This window comes from Pteropus medius, unplaced genomic scaffold, assembly GCF_902729225.1.
Source record: "Pteropus medius unplaced genomic scaffold, Ma_sr-lr_union100, whole genome shotgun sequence".
Classification (NCBI taxonomy): Eukaryota; Metazoa; Chordata; class Mammalia; order Chiroptera; family Pteropodidae; genus Pteropus; species Pteropus medius.
This window is the reverse complement of record NW_024344374.1, coordinates 4409113-4433307: the sequence shown is the minus strand read 5'-3', so window position 1 is coordinate 4433307 and position 24195 is coordinate 4409113. Positions and strand designations below refer to the sequence as shown.

The following is a 24195-nucleotide window of genomic DNA, read 5'->3' as shown; positions in this document are numbered from 1 at the left end:
ATTAAGTTGTATCGTAAAATTGTCTTTGTTATGATTCATGATGTATTTTAATGGTTAACTCAAGAAAGGAAAAACAGGTGATGGATGAGTGTTCCAGCCTGTTGCTGGTTCTTGTGACTTTCCTAATTTGTTTTTCCCCTTACAGGCTGACCTGCCCTCTTAGCTCAGCGGTGGTTCTAGCATCCTACGCAGTACAATGTAAGTCACAAAGGGGGCGTTTCACAGGTGGACACATCGTTCTGACCGATGTTATTAAGAAAGTCACCAGCTTCTCCCATTTGACCGAGTCCTTCCCCCTCTTCCCCGGGAATCTCGTTGGGCAAGCATAGCTCTGGTTGTCCAGATAGTTCCACTCTCACGCTGACTTATACGCTCCTTCATCTCAGGGATGCTGGAGTAAAGGAGATGTTTTAGGGGGAAAGAGTAGACGAGCTGTGGTGTGAGGTTTTCTCTCAGGGAACCTGTAAAACAGAAGACCCGTATTGCACATTACATTTTCCAGAGGTTTTGTTCATGCGTTGGATTCGATCTCCCTAACAAACCCCAGTGGGGCAAATATTTCTACCCGTCACCTCCTACAGACGAAACTGAGAACCACCCAAATTAATGGAATTTTATGGAGATCACTCCTACTACTTACTTGATGCCACTCTTGTACACTCCTGGGATCTTAGGAATTTGTTTTTAGAGTTTCCATAGAATTAATGGGTTATATATACATTAGTCTATAGCACCACTTACTATCCAATAGAAATATAATATGAGCTGCATATGTAATTTAAAATTTTCTAGTAACCATATTAAAAAAGTAAAATGAAACAGGTGAGATTAGTTTCAATATAGTTTAACCTAGTATATCCAAAATAGTTTAATATGTAATCAATATAAAAATTAATGAGCTATTTTACCTTTTTGTACTAAGTCTTGGAGAACCAGTCATGTGACTAGTGGCTGCCATATTGGACAGAAAGTCTCAATGGGCTTTTTCTGTTTAAGCTGGAATAAGAATCTACTTTTTCAATCAGTAAAACTTTTCTGAGCATATATTCCACATTAGGCCCTGTAGGAGATGCTGGGTATGCACAATAGAAAGAGTGAATAGCCAGATGGAAGGCAGAGCATCACTTTATAGTTAGTTAGCTGTGTGGCGCCAGTGTAGTACATCAACATAGAGCCACATGGTATCTCAAGACTAAATCCCTCTACCTTCCTCTAAGCCCCACACCATCTTGGCCCAGTATCCTGAGGGCTGACTGCATGGTAGCAAGATAAGAAAGCAAGATTATCAGGTCGCAGAGCAGATTATGGCTGAACTACTCACCCTACTCTGATCTCGGAAGAGGCAAAATAGCAAGAGAAGGCTGATAGGGACTCCTGAGGGTGGCCTTAGGTCTGCCTACTTCCCTAGCAGCAAAGAACAGAAATGGGGGAGGTGAAGAGCAAGGTGGCTTGGCCTGCAGCTCGCCTACTCACCTGCTGATACCAGGAAGTAAAAGAGAGACTTTTGATTGTGACTCTACTCACTGGTAAGACAAGACTTAGTGTTAGTCTCCCCCTATAGCCTGCTTCTCCTTCTCCCCAATGGGAAACTCAGAAGAGGTTGCACAGTGGTGAGCCTGGATGGATTTGAAAGTTTACCCTCCCTACAATATATCTGGAACAGACCCAGCCATGTCATGTTACATCCATTCGGGATATGGCAAAGTCACCCGTAAACTATATTCCTACTGATCTCTAGACATCATGTACTCAATCTCTGCCAGGCTGATGAGCTGAGGAGACCAAGCTTTCCTTCATCTCAGAGCAAGTTTGGTGTTCAGAGCTAGGGTTTCAGGTTTGAGGGGCAGGAACACTAGAAAGGATATAGCTTTGAGGCAGTCAGATTCCACTGACATTCTGGCTTCTACATTTACAAGTTATGCAAATCTCTGTTTTCTCACCTGTAAGGTGGAGGTGATGATGGTGATTATGAGAACCCAAAGATGGCTACTTGGTCCAAATAATACATGTGAAGGTGATCTATCACTAAGAACTCTTTGTAGTGGGACAGTTGCTGTTAACCAAATCAGAGCCCAGACTGAAGCCATATTACCTGGGTCTTGGCTCTTCCACTTAGACCTGCATGACCTTGAGCCTCTGCAGGCCACACCTTCTTTATCTATCAAGTAGGGATTGTAACAGCATCAACTTCATAGGGTTGTAGTAAAGATGAAATGAGTTAAGACATGTAAAGCTCTTAGAATAGTGCCAGGCACATGGTAAGTGTTAACCATTACTGTATTTTTATGTTTGCTCTGAAGAAGGTTATCTAAAAGCACGGCCTGTTATAAACAAATTATATTTAGAGTAAAATTTAACAATGGGAAAAACAATCCTAAGCTTCAGAAGTCAGGCTCCCCTCTGCAGAAGACTGATAGAATGGGGACTAAAGAAAGTTATTCGTACCTAAAAAGTGCAAACCAGCCTCAGTGGAAATATTGGCATGACTGTCATGCTAATAAAATCGTGGGTTGTCAGTCAAGCAGTTTTAAGTACAAATTCTTTATTCTTCCACCCTCAGTATATGTATATATTTTCATACTTCTGTATATACATTTCTGTGAGATTAATATTTGGATATAAATTGCTGGATCAAAGGGTATGTCTGCATTTTATCTGATACAGTTTGCCTAAGTGTCCCAAGAGGGGTGTCTAATGTAAGTCCTACCTACCAATGATCAGCAAATCAGCAAACAAAAATTACATTTTCTTATTAGATAAAAAGCGAAGTGATCTGTGGGTAAAATACTGAAAAGTCTTGATGGTAGAAGATTGCTGGTGCCCTGTCAGGGGTTTACGAGGCTCAAAGAATGAAGTTTTTGGAAATATATATTAACTCCATAATATCCTCTGAGCTTCTGCCACGTGTGGGTTCTACACTAGACTCGGTGTGTAGACAGCACAGCACAGCTGCTCTACTCAAGGGGGCCCACAGCCTGGTGGGGAGGCAGAGATGGACCAGCTGGTGCTGGCACGTTGAGCACAGAGGATGTACTCCATCCTGCCTGGGGGAGAGGGGAGGTTGTCGGGAGAAGCTTCCTAGCAAGGACTCTTGAGAAGAGTCTCTAAGATCAAATGGGAGTTGGAGGAATAGCACATAAAATGGAACAGCTGGACAGACTGAAATGCCACACATTTGAGTACCTACAACATACTCTCTCTTTCCTGCAAAACATAAAATATCAGCCAGAAGAATGCACGAAACTTAAAAGACAAGGTATTTCCCACATATAAGCCCTTATTTCCTTTTCCTTCTGCTATAATTAGCTTTTGCTTGCATTGCTTCCCCTTAAACAGTAGAATGTTTACTCTGGAGTTCAGGGTGTGTGGTGTAGCAAGTATGGACTATGGTCAGAGTCTAGGCTCCCAGGTACCAGCTGAGCAACAGTCGGCAAGTCCCTTCCTTGAGTCTCAATTCCCTTATCAGTTTAATGGGGATGAAAGCATTGCCTACCACTGGGTTATCAGGTGCATCTGGTAGGATGATGTTGAAATCAACAGGAAACCAGCCTGTGCTTTGCAAATGTCTGTGTATGACTGTTTAACTTTGTTTCCCCCTAGTGGTTAGTATAGGACTTTGCACAGAGCAGCCGACTAAGGTTTCAAGGGGAAACGACCCTACAAGGAGGTTCATTTAGTCGCCTGTTAAGTTCAGACATTTGTCAGTGACTTGATGAAAGAGAGAACCTTGCTGTTCATGTTTGCAGAAAGGCACAGGGTTGGGACTGTTAGCTCATATGATAGATGACCAAGTCAAGATCTCCTGAGCTAATGAAACGAACAGAGTAAAATTTAATAGGACTCTGCCTTGAGGCTCAGGGAAGTCATCTGCAGCATGTGATTGCCCTCTGGACATGACCACTGTCAACAGCCAATGTCCAGCAGCAGCTCGGGCCTGGCAGGCAGACTGGAGGAATGGCAGGGCACTATCCGGGGCCTGGATCACCTGGCTTCTGGTCCCGACTGCTGCAGAGTGGCCATATAACAGGGGTGCGTCCCTTCTCTCTGGACCTTAATTTCTTCCACTTTAACATGAGAAATTTGGATGAAGTGATTCTAAGGCTTTCTCGAGCTTTCCTCGTTGGGTATCCTGTGTCAGAACATCTAAATTACTTTCTGTAAACGCACTACTATATGTTTTCATGCACAGACTCGTAAGCCATACTCGTGCTGACGTCATACAGCCTTGACATTTGTGTCCACAGTTTAGCCACATTTGACTGGCCTTCACGGCCTGTGATCTAACCTTGACCAAGTCTGCATGCATAGATCAATTGGCTTTCTGCCCTCTTCTCCTTCCAAAATTGAACTTTGCAGTGGCCTCCATACAAGTCGGTTCTGAGCACCACATCCCTGAGCACCTACTATGTGCCATGCCTAGGAGCTAGGCGTTGAAGATGAGTCTGACCCACTTCCAGCCCTCAAGGAACAGTGTAAGGAGGAAACTGATCCCTTCATTACAGTGTGGATCTCAAAGAGCGGCCCTTGTGGATGGCAGCAGTTGAGAGTCAGCAAGGCTGAGTGGATGTAAAGAAAGATGCTCTTGCATCTGACCTTTCAACTTCGTGATGAAGTTCACCGAAGTGGCCACCTGGCTCATCTTCTTTCCTCCTGAGACTGGCCATGAAGCCTCACCTCAGTTTTCCCCAGCCCCAGTCTTTGTGACAGAGAAGGAGTCATTTGATTTAGAAGTCTTCTGTATCGAACAGGGACTCTGAAACAATTGAGTCATCAGAAGCTGCCTGGCATTGAAGCCATCTATAGGAAGAATTCATTAAAACCTTTGGAAAGATCTAGGTTCATGTTTTTTAAGAAAACGACGAAATACTCATTTTTGTCTGATTAATAAATGAAATACTGGATTAATTGCTCATCAGAACTAGAAATTGTCTTTCTCCTGTTTTCATACAGATGGGGAAAGCTAAATCTTGGAGATGGGAAACACAGGCCAGAACCGTGGCCCCCACCCAGGGCTTTGTCCCGTCTCCTCAGCAGTTAGTCAGCCGTCAGGGCAGCCATGTGCACTTGTACAGGTTGGGCACTGCCCAGCTTTCAGGAAAACTTATCGCACCATAGGCATCAATGGATCATGTCTGCAGATTGCAGTCAGGATCTCGAGGGAGACATACCATTTGGACCAGGGACCAGTCTGGCAGTTTCTCTGTAAGGCTACCTTTCCTCTTCCCTCTCTGGTTGCAGGTGCCTAGCATGTTTTCCCTGACAGCTGTCTTCCTGTCTTCTGACTCCTCTAAGAATGTTTCCTCCTTCCCAAGAACTCTTCCCTCAGCCTTCTAGGGCGTAGGCCCTTCAGCCTCACCCACTCTCGCCCCTCACACTGTCCCCCCACACCGGGGCCTCCGAACACGTCCTGGTTCCTTTCTTCCACACTTCCCGAATTCCAGGGAGTGGGTCGAGATGCAGACAGCGATCAGGTCAGCATGACCTCTCTTCTGCCCTCACTCATTTTTTTAGAGCAAGTTGGTCCCATGTTAGAATAACCTTGGGGTACTACAGAGAGAACACCTGCACAGCACCTGGCATATGGAGTGGCATTTTTCTGTGTGATTCTCCTATTTTTTTTTATCCAGGGGTATGAGCACAAACTGCTATGCCAACCAGAGTATGGAACAGATATGGGATTGGAATAGGATCTAGATTCAAATAGTCTCCCCCTTCCTCCTTATGTGGCCTCAGGGAGAGAGAATTTGGTTAGAGCATGCTGGCAATCCTTAGCCCATAAAGAGGGTTCAAATAATAAATATGGAATCTAGACCTAATAGGAAGCTCAGGTTCATGTAGTGGCAGAATATTTTTTGGAAGAACATTTAAAATTAATGTTTTTCTTGTGATGTTATAGATGCTTGTGAATACAGATCATATTGAAAAGGCAATTTCCTCCTCATTCTGTCTTGATAGCTTATTTTGGAGATTATAATCCTTCCATTCATCATCCAGGCTATCTTTCTGATAGTCAGTTTATACCAGATCAGAACGATGACTTTTTAACGAAGGTGGAATCTCTCCATGAACAACACAGGTGAGAGGAAGGATGGGGTGGCCTACTTTGGGAACCTAGGTTGGGTACTGTCAGACCGTGTCCCTTTGTGTTTGATGTATTCTTTCTTTTGTTCATGAATCCTCTTTCAAGATGTCGGGGGTTTGTGAACCTTAGAGCTGTTATGATGGCATATATATTTGGCATAACCGGCATTTCTGTGAAGTGTAAAATCCAGTAAAAGTTTAGGGTGATTCGCTGTGTTCTTTTTCAGGATGTCGTTGAAACCAGTTAACTCCTGAAGGAAATGCCTGTTTTAAATCTGACTGCCCCACAAATAGACCCTACCAGGCAAACCTTTTAACAGTTTACCATATTCAATAAAATAGGCTATTCCTTCAAGTAGGGTTGAATAGACAAGCAAATGAATTAAAATACTGACAGGCCGGGTCAGTCCAAAGCCCTCTCTGGCTTCAGGTCACGAAACCGCCTCACCTCCAGAAGGGAGCCGAGCTACCACTCCCACACACATGCCCGATCTGGCCTCCTCTTCCCTTCATCTTACTCAAAGCTACAGTTCGCCGCCTGCCTGCCCCCGCCACCACCCCAGCCAGAAGGCCAGGTCTCAAGGGACCTCACATGCTCAGGAAGGCCATAACAACAAAGGCCAAGCACCCAGCGTTCCTTCTAAAAGCCACTGCCAGTCCTGTCTCCCAGAATTGCTCCCCAGGCAGAAGCCAGAGGCCTAAAATAGTACAGTGACGTGGGGAAGTTTGAGGCTGCTGCTAAAAGGGTAGATAAAGGCAGAAAGACCTAAAGAGCACGTACTAATTAAGCAACTTGGAATAAGTAGGGCAGGATTTCAAAAGGTGACCGTCTTCTGTATCTGAATATTGAGAGCCTGTTAAATGAGAAGTATTATTTAATAAAGAAATGAGTGGGCTAAATGAAGTCCCATTCAGTGGACAAGAAGGAAAACCTGGTTTAGCAGACATTAAGGTTAATTAAGATTAATAACAAGGCATTTAATAACCTTATAATAATGCTATCAAATCTTTAGATTTTTGTTCTTTTTAGAAATTAGAGTTAATACCCTCTGTTGGGTGAACTCTGCATCTTTTCTCTTCCTCAGTGGGCTAAAGCAATCAGAAGCTGAGTCTTGCTTTATCAACATAGCTCGGACCCTTGACTTCTATGGAGTGGAACTGCATGGTGGTAGGGTATGTATCCTGGGCACATTTTGCTTCAAAAAATTATTTTGATTTTAATTTCTGAAAGTTGGAAAACGCCTGAAACTTTTGCCAAAAAAAAAACCTTTTTTTAGACATTTGAAAGTTTAGAAAGTAGTATTGAGTTTTGCTGGTTATTATTCCAATTGCTTTTTTCACGTTTGCCTTTTTCCTTGAAGAACTTTTAACTTTTGGGGAATCAGGAGGGTTAGAAACAAATAATTTGTGTACAGCCATTTTATATTATGGTTAAAGAAGCAAAAAATGTATATAAATCTAGTTTTAAGTAACACTTGAATGAGTTGACAGGTTTTCTACTATTTCATCTGATTGTTTCTCAAACTGGAGCTACTTGAATATTTTTTTAAATTATGGTATGATTATGAAAATATTCTAAATAGGTTATGACCTTTTAAATATAATTGACTAATATCTATCATCTCCTGAGCAATTTCCATCTGCCAGATACAGTAGTTTATTTATTTCCCACAGAAATGCCATTAGGTAAGTATTATCATTATGCCCATTTTACAGATGGAGTAACTGACACTCTGGGACTTTGAAAGGTCACGTAGTACATAAGCAGTAGCTTCAGTACATGACCCCAGCACTGTCTCATTGATATCTGACCTTTAATTTTTCTACCTATAACAGGCCCATATCATATCCAAAAGAAAGCAAATATTGGTTGAACACATAGCATATACTATCCGTTGTCCCAGATGCTTTTATGTGAGACCATAAAGTCTCATTTAAAGGTTATAGTAACCTTGTGAAATCGGCATCCTAATGATTCCATTTTACAGATGAGGAAACTGAGTCTCAGGGAAGTTGAATAAATGACCAAACTTTACATAATATTTTTACAATTAAGTTATAACATAGGTGATAAAGTAGAAAAAAGATATTGGATCTTACAAAATATGAACTTTGGGACTTGACTATTAACTTTTCTTTCATTTGCAAACAGCGTTTTGTCTCTAGTGCAATGTTGTGGAGAACTTTCTTCAATAGTGAAGGGGGCTTTATATCTGCCTGAGTTGATCGGTGTTCTCCCCAGCCCCAGGCCCCCTGAGGGTCCTGCGGCCAGGTGATTACCTGCCCGACTGACACCTCCAAGGTATCAGAGGGAGTTGGGTTATGCTGCATCAACCAAAACTCCCTAAATCTCAAAAACTTGATACCACAAAGTTTATCAGCAGTTCAAAGTATGCAGTGGGTTCTGATAACTCTCCAGGCCAGCCCTCCATGTAGTGACTCAGCAATCTAGGCTGCTTCTGTCTTGCGGCTTCACCATCTTCATACATTGCCTCGTGTCTGTCACAAGGGAAGAAGAAGGTAGACTGTTGCACACCAGCTCTTAAATACTTTGGCTCAGAAGAGACACACCATCGCTTCTGACCGTAGCATATTGGCCAAAACTAGTCACGTGGCCCTGCCTTCTGCAAGTGGAGCTGGGAGGTGTGGGGTTGAGCATGGGAATTTAGTGATCAGTAGTGGTCCATGCTGCCAGGTTTGAGGCGTCGACTGAAAACCATAGAACCAGGAGGTTTGAGACCCAGGTCACTGGCCCACTAAAACCATTCATTTATTCCCTTATTCTGCACTCAATTTCATTTGCTAATTTGTTTTTCTATCCCACCTGCTTACTATTTCCCTATATTTTGACCCCAGGTATTATGTTTAAATGCAACCCTAGTTTTCACCATGCAGATTTGGTTTTGCTTTAAGCATGTGATTTCAGTCAGGTGCCCATAGTGAATACTCTCTGGGTTCTCCATTATATTAGCACTATTTCTTTGGCCAGTTTCTCTAATTCCCCATGGTCATATCACTGTTCAAAAACAATTTGTCGCAAGCCCTGTTCTACACTCTTTACTTATATTTTCTAATTTCAACTTGATAAAAACCCTTAGAGGGGCATTTGATAATCCTTATTGTACAGAAGAAAAATGCCCAAAATAACACAGCTAGTAAGTGCAAACTGAGTCCAACTCTGCCCCTTCTTTGTAATCAGAAGTATCTGGGTAAATTAGGGATATGGCTGACTCAAGGGAAGGAACTATTTTCTTTAAAAATTAATTTACTTACCTTGTTCCCAAACAGACTTGAATAGCTTATAGCTATTAGCTTATAGTTGCTCTATCTTCTTTCTGTATCTTCATTGTCTACAGCAATGCCTAGCACATAGGTTTTTAATAAACATTGAGCTTATTGGATTTACAAAGCAATATTTCTTTATTATATATTCCACACGTTTATAATAGCTAAAGCCTTTTCAGTAATGGGAGTCGAGGTTTGTATAAAGCCGTGCAAGGGGGAAGGCCTTTCTGATTTTAATATGATATCTAATACTAATTGTCGAAAACATAAAATGTAAAATTGATTGTTCATTTCGGAGATTCTGTGGAATGGGTCGCTTTCTGAAACGATGGACCACATGATGCTGTCAGGCAGCGTGCATTCACTTTAGAGGAACCTGGTGCTAAGTACTCGGGTCTTAAGTTTCTGATGAGGGAATTTTCGTGTGTTTTCCATAACATTTTCCCTTTGAAGCTTATACATATTGCTATTTATAAAAGTGTGGGTGCTTGAGTTACCGGAGGACGTGAGCATGACCGTAACACACTGAATCTGACATCTTCCTTTCTATAGGATCTGCACAATTTAGATCTAATGATTGGAATTGCTTCCGCGGGCATTGCTATGTACCGAAAATATATTTGCACAAGTTTCTATCCTTGGTAAGTGGAAACTGGTTCTAACTGTTTTCTGAATCATGCTTTAAAAGTATGCTAAACAAAAGCAACTCTACCCCTAACTTTAAACTCTTATTTTTTTTAAAAAAAAAAAAGGGGGGGGGATAGAGACTTTCTCCCAAGATTTTACTTCTGACCTCCGAATTTGATCCGTATTCAGTACTTGGGAAAGTCAGTTTGGTTTTCTTCAGCCTCCCCTTGCCCCGAGTCACCCTAAGGTTTGGGATGCTCTGTGGAGATGTGGATAAAATGGCACAAGGCTGGTTTTAGATTTAAGGAATCTTGGGCAATGCATTGGCCGAAACTCAGAGAACTTTCTCTGGGCAGGAACTGCATTTACAGTGTGGTTCTTGGTTATTGATCAAACTTTTAACAAGTGCTTAGTTCTGGTCTAAACACTCGGGGGAACCAAGACTTGAATCCTCACAAGACAATTCCTTAAGAAGGGCAGTGCTGTCCCCACTGTTCAGAAGACTTCATCGTGGACGACTTAAGAGCACAGGCTCAGATCCTGGCTGCAAGCATTCCTAGTTGAATGATCTTGAGCACTTAGGTGATGTTTCTGAGCCTCAGTTTCCTCATCTGATACCCGGATATGATAAAATGTACTTTTCAGGATTGTTGCAAGGCTTAGTTGAGGGACTTCTTGTAAAGCATTTAATAGGGGACCTGGCATATAAAAGATGCTTAGTGAATGGTGGCTATAATTGTGTTGTGATGCAGACAGTAGAGAAACTACTCGACACACAGCTAAGTAATGGAGCTGGGATGTGGATCCAGGTCTGTCTGGCCACTCTGTCCTCTTTCCGCTGCTCCACACTGCCCTCAGCTGTCTTCCCCAGGTACACACCAGCTCATGCAGAGCTGCAGTGTCACAAAAGCAGCTGACAGCAAAGAGAGCACATTGTCCATGGTTCTTGTTATTTAAAAGCTACATCATAACCCAGGGGCCCTTATGTGATACTCAGCTTTAGTCAGCTACTTGGTGTTCGGCCGAAGTGATGGGGCCACCATCATTTCTTCCGAAGTAAACTCTGAGAAGCCAAGAACTCCCCGTCACCGGGATCATGGAGTAGAGGACGCTCTTCGGGAGGCATCGGCTATAGCCAGGCTGATCCCTGCTTTTTTTGTGTGTTATTTTTTGCAGGGTGAACATTCTAAAAATTTCTTTCAAAAGGAAAAAGTTCTTTATACATCAGCGACAAAAACAGGTGAGTTCTATCTACTCTTGCTTTGTTTCTTGTTTTTAGCCATTTCAGCTCTTAAGTCCTTCAGCGGGTGAAGGCACTTTGCCACATGTATTAACAGGGAAGGAAGAGCATGGCATATGGTGGAAAGAAAAAGGAAGTCAGAGCCCGGAGGATCCAGCCTTTCTCTGTATGCCTCACTCTGCTTATCTGATTGGAGAAGTTACTTGCTTTGGAGTCAGAGACATTGGGTTCAGATCCTAGCTCTTTCACCTACCAGCCGGACAGGTTACTTATCCTCCCCTAGCCCAAGTTACCTTATTTACAGAAATGCTTGCTTCCCAGGGAATCGTGAGGATTAAATGAAAAAGCACTGGTCAAAGAACCTAACACTAGCCGAGTAGCAATAAATGTTAACACAGGCAGTTCCTTCCCTTGGTGTGTTTAAAATGCACACTGGCCTTTGCATGTCTCATAAGAGGATCCAGTCTCTAGATAACTCAATTTGGTTATCCACATGAGGAAGAAGGACTTGGCAGTGGGGAAACTGAAGCTTCCACAGTGACTAAGTGGAAGAGCCGGAATTTAATTGGAGATGCCTGTTCTTTCCACATTCCGTTTTGTTATGCTGCATATTTTTCACTTATGTCACTGTGTCCATTTCCCAGTTTTTCAAAGATAATATGTACCTAAAATGGCTCCCCATTGCAGTTAACGCTTAGAAATGAGAACACTAAAGCCCAGAGCAAACTAGGACTAGAATCTGGGTCTCCTGACCCCCAGTGCAAGATTCAGCGTGGCCCCAAAATGCACAAGATGAGAATTTAACATGAAACAGAAAACCTAGGTTTCATGAAGGTAAAGCAAATAATTAAAATGATTATTCTGTATGAGCAGCAGATTTAACTCAGCTTTATGGAAAGCAAACGGAGAAATTCAAAGCGTTATAAAATTCCTATTGTCTGATAAGTGAAAGATTCTCTCTCCAGGGGAGAGATTTTTCCAGACCTAAATTTTCAAAGGAATGTATCAGACAGCCCTGATCTGGCTGCTCCAAATATATCCAACCTAGAAATGTAAGTACATTTTAAATGAAAGTGTTCATGAAGGACCACAGATGCTGATAAAGAGTAGACTGGTCATCTTTACCACATTAATAAGATGGTGAACAGATCCTGCTCTTGAATATTCCCATAACGCTGGGTTGTGCCCTGAGGCATTTTGAAGCCAATTTTCTGCTGTCTGTCGAATCTTATCTGATTGCTCCTGATATGGCCAAGTGCTGTGAGACCTTGCTCCTACATCTATACAGATGAAATCTCTACTGTTTTTCCTCCCAGACTGAATCCAGGGAACATATTGTGGCCTTCAACATGTTAAATTATCGATCTTGCAAAAACTTGTGGAAATCTTGTGTGGAGCACCATACATTCTTTCAGGCAAAGAAGCTACTACCTCAGGAAAAGAACGTTCTGTCTCAGTACTGGACTCTGGGCTCCAGGAACCCCAAAAAGTGAGTATACTTTAGTCTCCACACTAGACTGAAATGTAAACTGGTCAGCACTGGGCGGTGGACATCCTCAGTCAGGGGAAGGGGCGCTGTCACCCGGAGGCCCCAGCTACTGGACCCGGGGCTACTGGTGGATCTCAGAACCATGATTGAAAGTCTCTTGGGAGGCGACAGTGTCTCTTTCTGCACATACTCAGATACTGCTCATGTCCCCATCACTTGTTTCTGCCTTCTCAACTCTGCTGTCCTCAGAGCTCCCAAACAGCCAGAATTACAGCTGCTCCCACGCCATGTCACAATAAGGGAGGCACGTGGCAGTGACTCAGGGTTACTGTGGTGCCTGGCATATGGGCTTTCCTGGCATTTTGCCACTAAGACAGCCTCCCCCTCAGAACATTAATTCCCTAAGATGCTCCATAATAATGAATGAATGAACAGAAATAAAGCCTTCCAGAGTCAAGTTATTTTGGGTTATGTTATATATAACAATCACGAAGTAACAGTAATAATTAAAGCTGACAATTATTGAGTGCTTACTTTGTACCATGCACATACTTAATTATATTCAGTTCTTAAGCAATCCCATGTGTACTATTATCTACAGGAATGATATTTAAAATATTTAATGAGTACTACAGTGAAAGAAATTAACCTATAAATTTTTACCTTTTCATTTAGATTAAAATTCATCTCCTAAATAAACTAACCATGCAGTTTGTATTTTTGTGTTTATTTGTTCTAAGACTGCTTCCTAAGTATATGATAAATTGTTTATCGTTTATTCTAATTTCTAGATCATTTGTTGGTTTAAAAAATTGTTTTTGTGATTTTGCATTGTTGATGTGGCTGTTACTAACTAGATAATGCCTCTGAGCCAGTATCTGATATGTGAGACTGTGTCAGACTATTCCAGTGACTTCATAATCATTAAGTGACTTTATAGGTTCAATAAGTAGCAAATTTCTATTAGTATCAGTGATAGTATTTGTGGTGCAAAATGTTCTCTCAGCTTCTGGTAAACCAAGAACAAATATATTTTCAAAATTTATAATAATACTGTCTAGGATCTTATACATTGAGTAGCTCTATTACTGAACAAGTCATTAATACAGCTTACTGGAATGTAGTATTTACTTTGGTTGGACCTAATCTTCAGGCCAGCTGAGAGCTGGCATAATGAGCAATTGAAAGCAGCCCAGGTTTAAATCCTGCCGGTGTCACTTTAATTTTAATTTACTTTGCTGCTTCGATTTCCTCATCTATAAAATGCAGGCAACCTGGAGTGCAGGGGAGAGGATGTCTGGTTATCTATTGTGGCATAAAAAAAAGTCCCCTCTTTTGGTAGCTTAAAGCAACAACCATTCTATTATATCTCAAGATTTTGTGGATCAGGAATTCATGTAGGTCTTAGCCAGACAATTCATCTGCTCCGTGTAGTATGGACTGGGTTTTCTCAGCGATATGCATCTGGTGACTGGACTGGTCTGAGGGTCCAAGACAACTTCTCTTACAAATACCTGATGCTTTGATGGAATGATTGAAAACCTGGAGTCACCTGGGTCCTCCACTCTCTCTCTCTCTCTCTGTTCTCAAGGCCTCTTCATGTGGACTCTCCAGCAGGGTGGTTGGATTTCTTACACAGAAGCTCAGGGCTCCAAGAGCCTAAGGCAGAAATGGCCCATCACTTTAAAGGCTGGGCCCATAACTGGCATAGCAGTCATAGCCATCACAGGCCAGCCTGGATTCAAGAGTCAAAGCACTTACAGCCATCTTTTAATGTCACTGTGGCTCACTTGGAATGTTGGGGCTGGTTCAGGGGCACAGATCAGCAGTTCTTTACAACCCAATATCAGCTTCATTAGACTGGCAAATTTCAGCCCTCCTTACCTCCATTTTATAGATGCGGAAACTGAGGCTTAGAGAAGTCCATGACTTGCCCAACCCCTAGAAACACATTTGAATATTAGGCTCCCTGAAGGGTTCTACATAAAAGGAACTCATTCAGTATTTTCCAAGCTTACAGGACAATGGAACACTTCCCCCTCTCCCCACAACCCCTGAAGAGTACCTATTAATAATAACCTGTGACACATACTTTGAGGAACTGCTGCATTAAATCTTTGAGTCATCTAGCTTGCTGCCCTCGTTCTGATGCCTTGCTCTCGGTCAATGGTAATTTGGTTTCTGATGTAGATTCTCCTAGCAATGCTGCTGTGAGCATTTTGATAAGGGTACAACAGTATTTCTTATTGTAAATTAGTACATTGATATTCTAGGGAGTGTTTCATGTTGTTTATAGTCTCATGGTATTTCTGTTTTTTTTTTTGTTGTTGGTTTTAGGCTGCAAGAAATGTGTGGAATTTTAATAAGACATTGAAACATTGTTTAGAATTTAGAAATGCCAGAACTGAGGTCCCCTAGACTGGCTTCAAACTCCATCCTCTCAAGTAATTCATTCTCTAAGGGGTCTAGATAGCTTAGTTTTAAATTCTCTAGGTACAAATTCAAAAGTAACCTTCAGGGTAGCACAAAGAACATGATCTGAAATTCTGTCTAGGCATATTCTCAGGTCTTCTCTCAAGAGTTATCAGTGATTTACAGTGATGGCTTCTGCCAATAGAATGACGAAAAGCACCTAGAAGGATTGTTAATGTTTGTACCCAGGCACTGTAAGTCCAGTGAGAATTCCTTGAAGTCACTTGAACTGTATCTCTATGTTATCCTGAAATTCCTTCTCATATGGTTAGGTTATCTTCTCATATTTGTTATCTTCTGGAAGCAACTTGGTTGCTTGCAATAGTAAGGTCAAGAAAAGAGCTTTACCAGAAAGGAAGAAATAAGGAAAAGCCAGGACAGAAAGGAATCGCTTTTGACCCATGTACCTCTCTCCCCATCATAACCTCGGCTGAGATCATCAAGGTGTTCACTAGTCACCCACCCAGGAGGGAGCGTGTGTCGACTGTTTGCTTCACTTATGCTGTGATTTCTTTCTTGTTGAACATGTCAGTGTAGAAAGTGAACCTGCATCTGGTTTTTCAGGTCTGTAAATAACCAGTATTGCAAAAAGGTGATTGGAGGGATGGTCTGGAACCCAGCCATGCGGAGATCCTTATCAGTGGAGCATTTAGAAACCAAGAGTCTGCCTTCTCGGTCCCCTCCTATTACTCCCAATTGGTATGTTTTGGTTTTGGGGGTTTGTTTTTTTGTTTGTTTTTGGTTTTTTGGTTTTGGTTTTGGTTTTTTTTTGGCTACCACTAGTAAATACTTTATTGCTTTTAAAAATAAAAACTCAGTAAATTCCTTAATAGAGATGGCCTACAGTCAATTTACATTGGCTATCGCAGAAGTAACCGTTTTCACGAAATAAGCAAGTCTAGCTAAACATTTTCCTTTGTGTATAATGCTGGGATGTTCTTTTTTAAAAAGCGACTTGGGATAAATAAATTTGGGAACTACAGCCTACTGAAATGCCCTTCCTGAAACGATAGTGCACATTAGCATATTCCTGCTCTAACAAGTCCTGTGATAAAGAGGCACATTTAACTTTATTTAATCGTGGGTTTCCCATTAACATCACACAAAATAAACTGGGGAAATCTAATAAAGATACGTGACGTAACCGATGTAAGGATGTGTGACCCTGAACGATAGTAGCAAATGCACCTGGGGAAGCAGCCTGCCAACTTTCACGCTGATAGACTCGGCTAAAAGGAAGGAAGGAGCAATTGGGCAAAGTAGGAAGGGCATCGGGTTTGGAGCGGAAAGACCCAGAATCAGGTTTTGGCTCTCCTGTTACTTAACGAGTTACTTTACCTCCCTAGTCTCAGTCTCCCCATGTGTAAAAGGATTATAAAAACTGCCACAAATGAAATACTAATGTAGAAGTACTTTGTAAGCTAAAGAAAAAAAAAAAAAAAAACAGGATGGGGCAGAATTATTATTACTCTTTATTTTATTATAATGTTTCCCAAATACATCAGGCCGTTTTTGGGAATGCCTCCAAAACAACCAGACATGAGCAGCAGGAGGGCAGACCGAACCAGAAACATTGCCCCAGCTCCAAGCTGTAAAAAGAATCTGGCCTTCTGTTCATTTCATGAACAATAGGTGAATCTGTAAATTCTCGAACAGGCATCTGCTAGGACTAAGGGACACTATAATTATAACTGGCAGGCAAAATATAAGCTGTCGTGCAGGGCTGCTAGGTGAGGACCTTACACTGGGGCCAAGTGCCCTGGGCAGGGATGACGATTGTATTTCATGTTGGAAGTCATAACATGACCGAGTACATTTGTTTCTTGGTACCACATCCCTCAGTGGTAAATTTATGCTATAAAGTCTCAGCTTAATTTGTCCGAAAGTCTCCCAGGCAGCGATGCCACGGCCCCAGAGCAGAAGCCCAGGATGGTATCCAGGGGAACAGCAGGCTTTGATGTTGCCACACCCTTGGCCGGGAGCTCTGATTGCTATTTATAGGTCCTCTCCTGAGGAGTCACAAGCCTTTCTACTCTGCTTTGGACACAGTGTTATTGATTATCCAGGCCCAAGGGACTGCGAATAGTGGAGGCCCTGACAGTCCCAAGGAGAAATGACTAACAAGGGGAAGGTGGAAAAACTGAGGGAAAATAGAGCTTAGAAAGCGCGGCAGCCTGGACTCAACGCACTGCAGGAGCCGATGCCCAGGTGCTGCACTGGGCTTCCTGAGTACAATGCCTCATCTGACTCATTCTCAGGAGCAGGTAGGTACTCCTGAGGCCCAGAGAGATGATGTGACTCGTCTAAGGTCACACGGCTACCACTGCTTTTGGAGGATTAGGGTTATGTCCCTCTAATACCACATAAGGGACGTTTCTTCTTGGATCAAGTGAAATTCACGTGAAGGGATGTAGCTGAAATAAGGTTTGAGTTTTGCCAAAACTGTACCTTGGCTTCTAAACCCTGTAGTTATACTGTTCAAATGGATCAGAAAAATAGTCTGATCGGCAGTCAATAATGGCTTATTATTTATGTATTGAGAGCTTGAGTCCTTCTGGAAGAATAACTCACCCTAAACCAACACTCAGTGCCTTCCCAAAGGGCATAAACCAGTCTCATCTATCTGCCTATTTATAAAGCCAAGCCTGCTGTTCAAGGGGGGGCTGCACCACCAGGCTGAGAGGGTCGGGGACCCGTGTGGCCCTGGGTTGATCCTGGTGTAGTAATAGGTTAAACGGCTCTTAATTTCCAACAGCATCAGCCAAGGCATCCTTAGAAAGGTCAGGGCACAAAGTTAGGTCACTGTCACTGACATCTGATCAGAGTTTTTAAGTGGAATTTGCTTTCACACTCTACCTTTTCCCCACCTAGGCGAAGTCCTCGGCTCCGGCATGAAATCCGAAAGCCACGGCACTCTTCCGCAGACAACCTCGCCAACGAAATGACATACGTCACTGAAACTGAGGATGTGTTTTACACCTATAAGGGCTCCCTCTCCCCGAAAGACAGCGATTCCGAGGCTTCTCAGTACCAGAGCCCACACCGAGAGTAAGAAACTCGTGTCATTCTTTCTTTTTATCTACTTGTTTTGGCTGTTGAGGGATTCGCTCAGGCCCAGGTGGCAGGTTAGGAGGAGTCTAGGGCTGGACCCTGCAGCCAGCTCCCTAGGGTACTCTCTGCTGAGATGAGAACATTCATCAGACTCTCCCTTCCCCAAAAGGAAGACAAGCTGGGTGCCTGGGGTCCAGGGCTTGCACCCTGAAGACCTTCTGCTCTCCAGTACTTGTTAGTTCTCTTGAATGGACTCCTCTCCAGTCAGTGAGCAAAGCCCATTTTAAGCCATTCCATATTCCAGCGATGTAGACATGTTAACCATAGTGGTATTTCTCTGGATCGTCAAAGCTTTTCCACTGCCAGATTCCAGATCACTAGAAATATGCTTATTGCGAGTTCTCTACAGAAAGTCTTCTCAGAACCACAGTATGCCTTCAGGGGTTTTATTTTTGTTTTTAATGAATAGTTAGTATAAAGAAAAAGCATGCGTAGAACATCTCTGATTTTCTGTTCAATTTTTGTCAGGGAGAGTTTGCATTAAATTCTTTTATGTCGCCCCCCCACTTTCCTTTTTTAATGTGACCAACTCTTGTCACATCTCAAGGCCAGGAAAAAAAAGTGTCTCCTAAAATGTTGGTTTTAGTCCTATTATTCATTAAGATAAATCGAATTTACTACTTCCCTTTTTGACTTGATTACCAGGGAGCTCAGAGCTACACATTATGCTCAATTGAATTGGCTTCCCTTAGCCCAGGTTTCTGATACAGTCTCTGCTCTTCCTTCCTTGCCTTATTAATAATGGGTCTTAAGTTTTTTTCTCTTGTTTTCATGAATTCACAATTCTGCGATATCTATCCATTTTAGAGGAAGCTATCGCAAATAATTTTTTTTAATTTAAATTTTTATTGTTTATTGGGGTAACATTGGTTAATACAATTATATAATTTTCATGTGTACATTATCATTTGACATCTGTATATTCTATTGTGTGTCTACCACCCAAAGTCCAGTTTCCTTCAGCTACCATATATTTTACCCCCTTTACCCCGTCTGCCTCCCCTCTCCTCCCCTACCCCTTGCCCTCTGGTATCCACTAGTCTATAGTCCATGTCCATGAGTCTCCGTTTGTTTGTCCTGTTCATTTGTTGCTTTTAGGTTTATGCCCCACATATAAGTGATATCATGTGCTTTTCATCTTTTTCTGTCTGGCTTATTTCGCTTAGCATGATTACCTCGAGGTCCATCCATGTGGTCGCAAATGGCAGTATTTCATCTCTTCTTATGGCTGAGTAATAATCCATCAGACCATTTTTTGAAGTGGAAAAGGCATAGATCATAAGTAAATAAAATGACATGTTAAGCTAAAATATGATAGGAATGCCTCAACTGTTAGGAAGTCAGCCATAGCCATTGGGTATCCATTCTGTGAAGTCCCATACTACACCCAAGATATAGAATCATGATGCCTTCCCCGAGAGCATAGGATTAGCAACAGGGCACTTGAGTTAATCTGTAAATTTTTACTACTCTAGCTACTGGCTTAAAGCATGAATGCGTCTTGATTGTACAGTAGGCCTTCCACTTATGTCTGAGATTGCTTCCTCTCTTCTGTCCCTGACCACAGCAAACGTGGTTTCTAACTTATCTGTGTTCTTAACACCTCTAGTTAAATAATCCCTCTGGTCATTATTGTGACCTGAGCTTGGATGATGCTTTTGTTGAAATGATTGCTATCTCTTGCTCCAACTTGCAGCCTTGGTGAGGCTATAGTGGAAGGGTGTGAGTTCCTTTGTGTGACACTGGCTTTGCATATCTAGAAACACCAGGCTCCAGTTCAGGCCTGCATGTCTCGAACCAGTCTGAGTCTGCAGTGGGCTTCTGGCACTTTGGTGAAAGGAGAGGGTTTAGGGAACTGACCAGGGCTTCTGGGAAGCTCAGTCACACCCTCGTGTCAGATCTTCCTACTGTGGTTTGCAGTCCCATCGTGGAATTTTGGAGCGTCTAGACACCTTCATAGTCAATACAGGAGCCACTAGCCACGTGTTGCTGTTTGAATTTAAGTTCATTAAAATCAAATTGAAAATTTACTTCCTCGAGCCCTGTTTGATTTAATTTCTGGCCCTGCTCACTCCTGCATATCGCACATCAATTCTTTCTGAAACTCCTCCCCGAGACCTTGTGAGATGTGTCATCCTGGGGCACTTTTTATTTGCAGCTAAATGTTAAAAGTAGCAAATAATGGTGTTCAAAGGCAGCCTTCCTTGTCCTGGATTTGCCAGGTGCACTGACAGTAGACGTCTCACAGAGTCAAGTTAGTGGTTGTGCTTTGCAAGTGGGGTGAACAGTTGAAAAATTACAGCCCTTATCATCTCAGTCAGGTAGGGGACCCCTTCCTGTTGACAGAAAGCCACCTTCTGCTGGGTCTTGAGGCAGCTAGCTTCCCTGAGGGTCTAGGGGCTCTCCATTGCCCAAGGTAAGAAGGAAAGGTTGGTCTGTAGTTGGTAGGGGGGCAAAAAAAAGCTATGGTGGTTACTTCAGTGAGTATTTGCAAAATGTTTAAGAAACGCTTGACATGTTTTATACAGCAGATTTATATTAAGAGGCAAAAAGAAGGATTCTGTCAGAGAAATCAAATGAATAATATCACAGGCAGCGAGGAGGGTTCCTTTTAAAAAGAAGAATTAAGTGTAATGTTCTGTACCCATTTAAACAAGAGGAAAGAGAAAGGAAGGAAAAAAGCCGTTAGACTTTAGCTCTAAACCCCAAGTGGCGAAGCTCAGGGTCTCTGAACATCATCTTAGCGGATGAGTCACCCGCTGATTTGTCCCATATTTATAGCAGCATAGCAAAGTTTGTGACGATAGTTATGAATCCGTGGCAGTTTGCTTTATCACCAAGTGGGCTGTGCGTGTTACTCCCAAGGTTCTCTCAGCCATTCTGTGTTCCTCCAAAATCTGCAGAGAAGGAAGTTTCTTTCCTTCATGGCAAAAAAAAAGCATGGGAGAACCTTAACCACTTTTGCCAATCTTGAAAAAAATGAGAGGGGAAGTTCCCTAAAGGAAAAACGACTTTGCAGAGTGGACGCTGGAGGAAAACAAGTTTTAGTGCAGGTTAAGGTTGTGTGTGAAAAGCTTTGTTGTTTTATCACAGCCGTTTTGACAGGTCACCCAGATGAGGCAATTCTCAGAGTAAGTAGTGCTTTGTGATGCCTTTGCTATTTGCTTGTCTCTTTCTTTAGAGCTGCTGTGTTCCACTGGACGTGAAGAAACTGTTACTTTTTATTTTAGAACTTCTGTGCATGCAACAATGTGAATACCCTTAACGCTACTTTAAAATACAATGGTTAAGATGATAAATTTTATATGTGTATTTTACCACTATTAAATTTAAAAAAAAAAAAAAATCTCTGCATTAGAAGGGACTTGGGGAATTTTGTTCTTCAGCCACGTTGGCCATGTAGGAATTCCCTCAGCCCTGTCACCCGGTGTCCCCACCGGTGACGGGGAGCTCTCCTGCAGTGTGGCAGCCTGTTCTGTTGTTGGACAGCCCAGTTGTCCAAACTGTGCAGGAAGCCTCCTCGACACTGAGCACTGCCATCCACAGGTCCCTGCCTCGAGCTCCTGGAACACCACATGTGGTGTGTGCGCAGTTCTATCCGACAGCCCCATCTACTGTCCTTTAAATTAAACAATTCCAATTCCTTCCACCACTCTCCACCCTTCCCCCTCTTAGTCACCATCCTCCAGAGTGCACATCTGTCCTTACCAGAGGGTGGCACCCAGATCTGAACGTGGTGACAATATCCGTAGACCACACCTGAGTGTCACCTGCAGAGGAGACCAGCCAGCAGTAGGGTTTCGTTAGGAGTATTGCATTCATTTCCCCTGCACTGGGCAGTCCTTCCCTCAGTTAGGGCCACTTGCATGTGGACGTCTGAAGGATGCCTTGCACACAGCATGGCCCAATCTCAGCTCATCGTCTTCATGTTCTACCCACGGCTCCTCCTACATCTTGCTGAGTGGGGCTGCATTTAGTGCTACCCAGTTTGCAGCTATTGGAAACAGTCATCCTTGACTTTTTTCACCTTCTTCACCTCGTTACGTCTTCCAAACACCTCTTGAATTGGATACCTCCCAACCCCACCGCACTGCCCCTGTTTAGCCACCATCATCTCTAGCAGAGGCTGTTGCAATAACGTCCTAGGTGTCCCCCTGTCTTAGATCTCCCTTCCTTCCAAACCATTCTTAACAAGGGTAACAGGCTTATCTTTCTGAATCACATGCCCAAGCGTGTCACTTCCCTGCTTTAATACCTTTTCTGTGCTTTGTCAAAGTTGAATGCCTCTGCCTATATTGCTGCTTTGGCTTTTTTATTATTGGTGTTTTGCCTAGAATACCTTCTCCTTCCCTCTTGACTACCTGTTCAAACTCCTACTAATTCATCTCTCAAGCTCAAGTGCCACCTTCTCTGCAAAGCCTCTCCTGGTCTCCCACTGTACCCTAGACATCTGAGCACTTCTGTTACAGCGTGATAATATTATTATTTGATAACTTTTCTATCTACTCTTTAGAATAGACAGTGAGCTCTTTGACGACAGGGATAATGCCCTATTCACACTTCCTTCCCCCAAACCTAGCATGGTGCCTGGCACTTAGTAGATACTCAGTGTCTACTTGGATGGATGGACACAGATGAACAGATGGTTACGTGAAGCAAAAGGGGACTTCAGATAAAGCACAAACAAGCTCCCAAGTTTTCACAATGGGATGCCCTCTCTGCTACTTACATATCACGTTCCCATAGCAGATGAGCAGCATCACACAGTATCTGCACACCAAGAAATCAAAAAATTTTACTTTGCCGAATTTTGGTTAACGGTCATCTGTGAGCTGTCATCTGTGCTGCTGCGGGGCCTATGTCGATGAGAAATTCTCATCAGAGAATTTAAGCATGAATTGAGAAAGAGAAAGTATTCTAGGCAAAACACCAATAATAAAAAAGCCAAAGCAGCAATATAGGCAGAGGCATTAAACTTTGACAAAGCACATGAAATTTAATCAGTGCTTTTATGCCATCGAGGCGTCTTCATATCTGAGGGAGCAGCTGGGCAGGTGGGGGAGGGGGGGTACAGTTGCATAACCCGTGATTCCATTAGTGAAGAAACATAAAGCTCAGAGAACAACATATCTGAATCATATACTCTCAGCCACATCAGCAACTTCTTGAGTTAAGTTTTGATCTTGGGCCCTTGACATTTATTACAGAGCTAAGAATGTCATGTGAGGAATGTTTCCATGCCTTAGAAACCCATACTGAAGATGGTATTTTTGTTTGTTTGTTTCTCGGTGACTCTTATGTGAGGATCCTATGAAACATTTCCCCAGGAATTTTATTCCAAAGAAACGCTGCATTAAAAGAGAGCTGATACCCCTTCTTCTAGCCCCTCGCTACAACAGTTCTGGCCACGGCCCAGAACATCAGCCTCACTCGAGAGCTTGCTGGAAATGCAGACTCTCAGGCCTGCCCTGGGCCTGCTGAGTTAGAGCCTGCATTTTAACAAGATCCTCAGGGGATCTTGTTAAACATGACATTTTCAAGGAGCTCTGATCTCGCAGATACTAAGAACTATTTAACCCACCGTCTCTTATCATCCGCATTTCCAGGTTACCAAAGAGATTCCGTGCTCTTTTAGAGTAACTCAGCGAATCCCAGGTATCACGTGAAGTCATTTTTCTCTTCGTTCACTCAGCATCTTAATTGAGCATTCGCTGTGTGCCTGGCCATGTGTTAAGAGCACTAGAAGAGGACTAGAAAGAGGACTAGGGTCTCTCCTGACCTCAACAAGCTCATAGACTCACGAGAGAAACAGGACAGGAAATGGCTAGCGAATGCCACCTTGCTAGCCACCTGGTTCGAGCTGAAACCCTCGGTGGGAGCACAGCTTTGC

At 42.8% G+C, this 24195-nt stretch overlaps 1 protein-coding gene across 7 annotated transcripts in view; it reads left to right on the top strand.

Moving 5' to 3' along the window:
* The window catches only part of PTPN3 (protein tyrosine phosphatase non-receptor type 3), a 100285-nt gene that overhangs the window by 45754 nt on the left and 30336 nt on the right, over window positions 1–24195 (top strand). For 6 of the 7 annotated variants that reach the window (XM_039870663.1, XM_039870664.1, XM_039870666.1 and 3 more), the window contains 8 exons: window positions 146–198; window positions 5956–6076; window positions 7167–7254; window positions 9919–10007; window positions 11170–11233; window positions 12550–12722; window positions 15759–15893; window positions 18066–18242. In XM_039870663.1, the coding sequence (XP_039726597.1) occupies window positions 146–198; window positions 5956–6076; window positions 7167–7254; window positions 9919–10007; window positions 11170–11233; window positions 12550–12722; window positions 15759–15893; window positions 18066–18242 (900 nt within the window). The remainder of the gene's footprint in view (window positions 1–145; window positions 199–5955; window positions 6077–7166; window positions 7255–9918; window positions 10008–11169; window positions 11234–12549; window positions 12723–15758; window positions 15894–18065; window positions 18243–24195) is intronic. The other variant, XM_039870668.1, reaches the window with a different exon arrangement.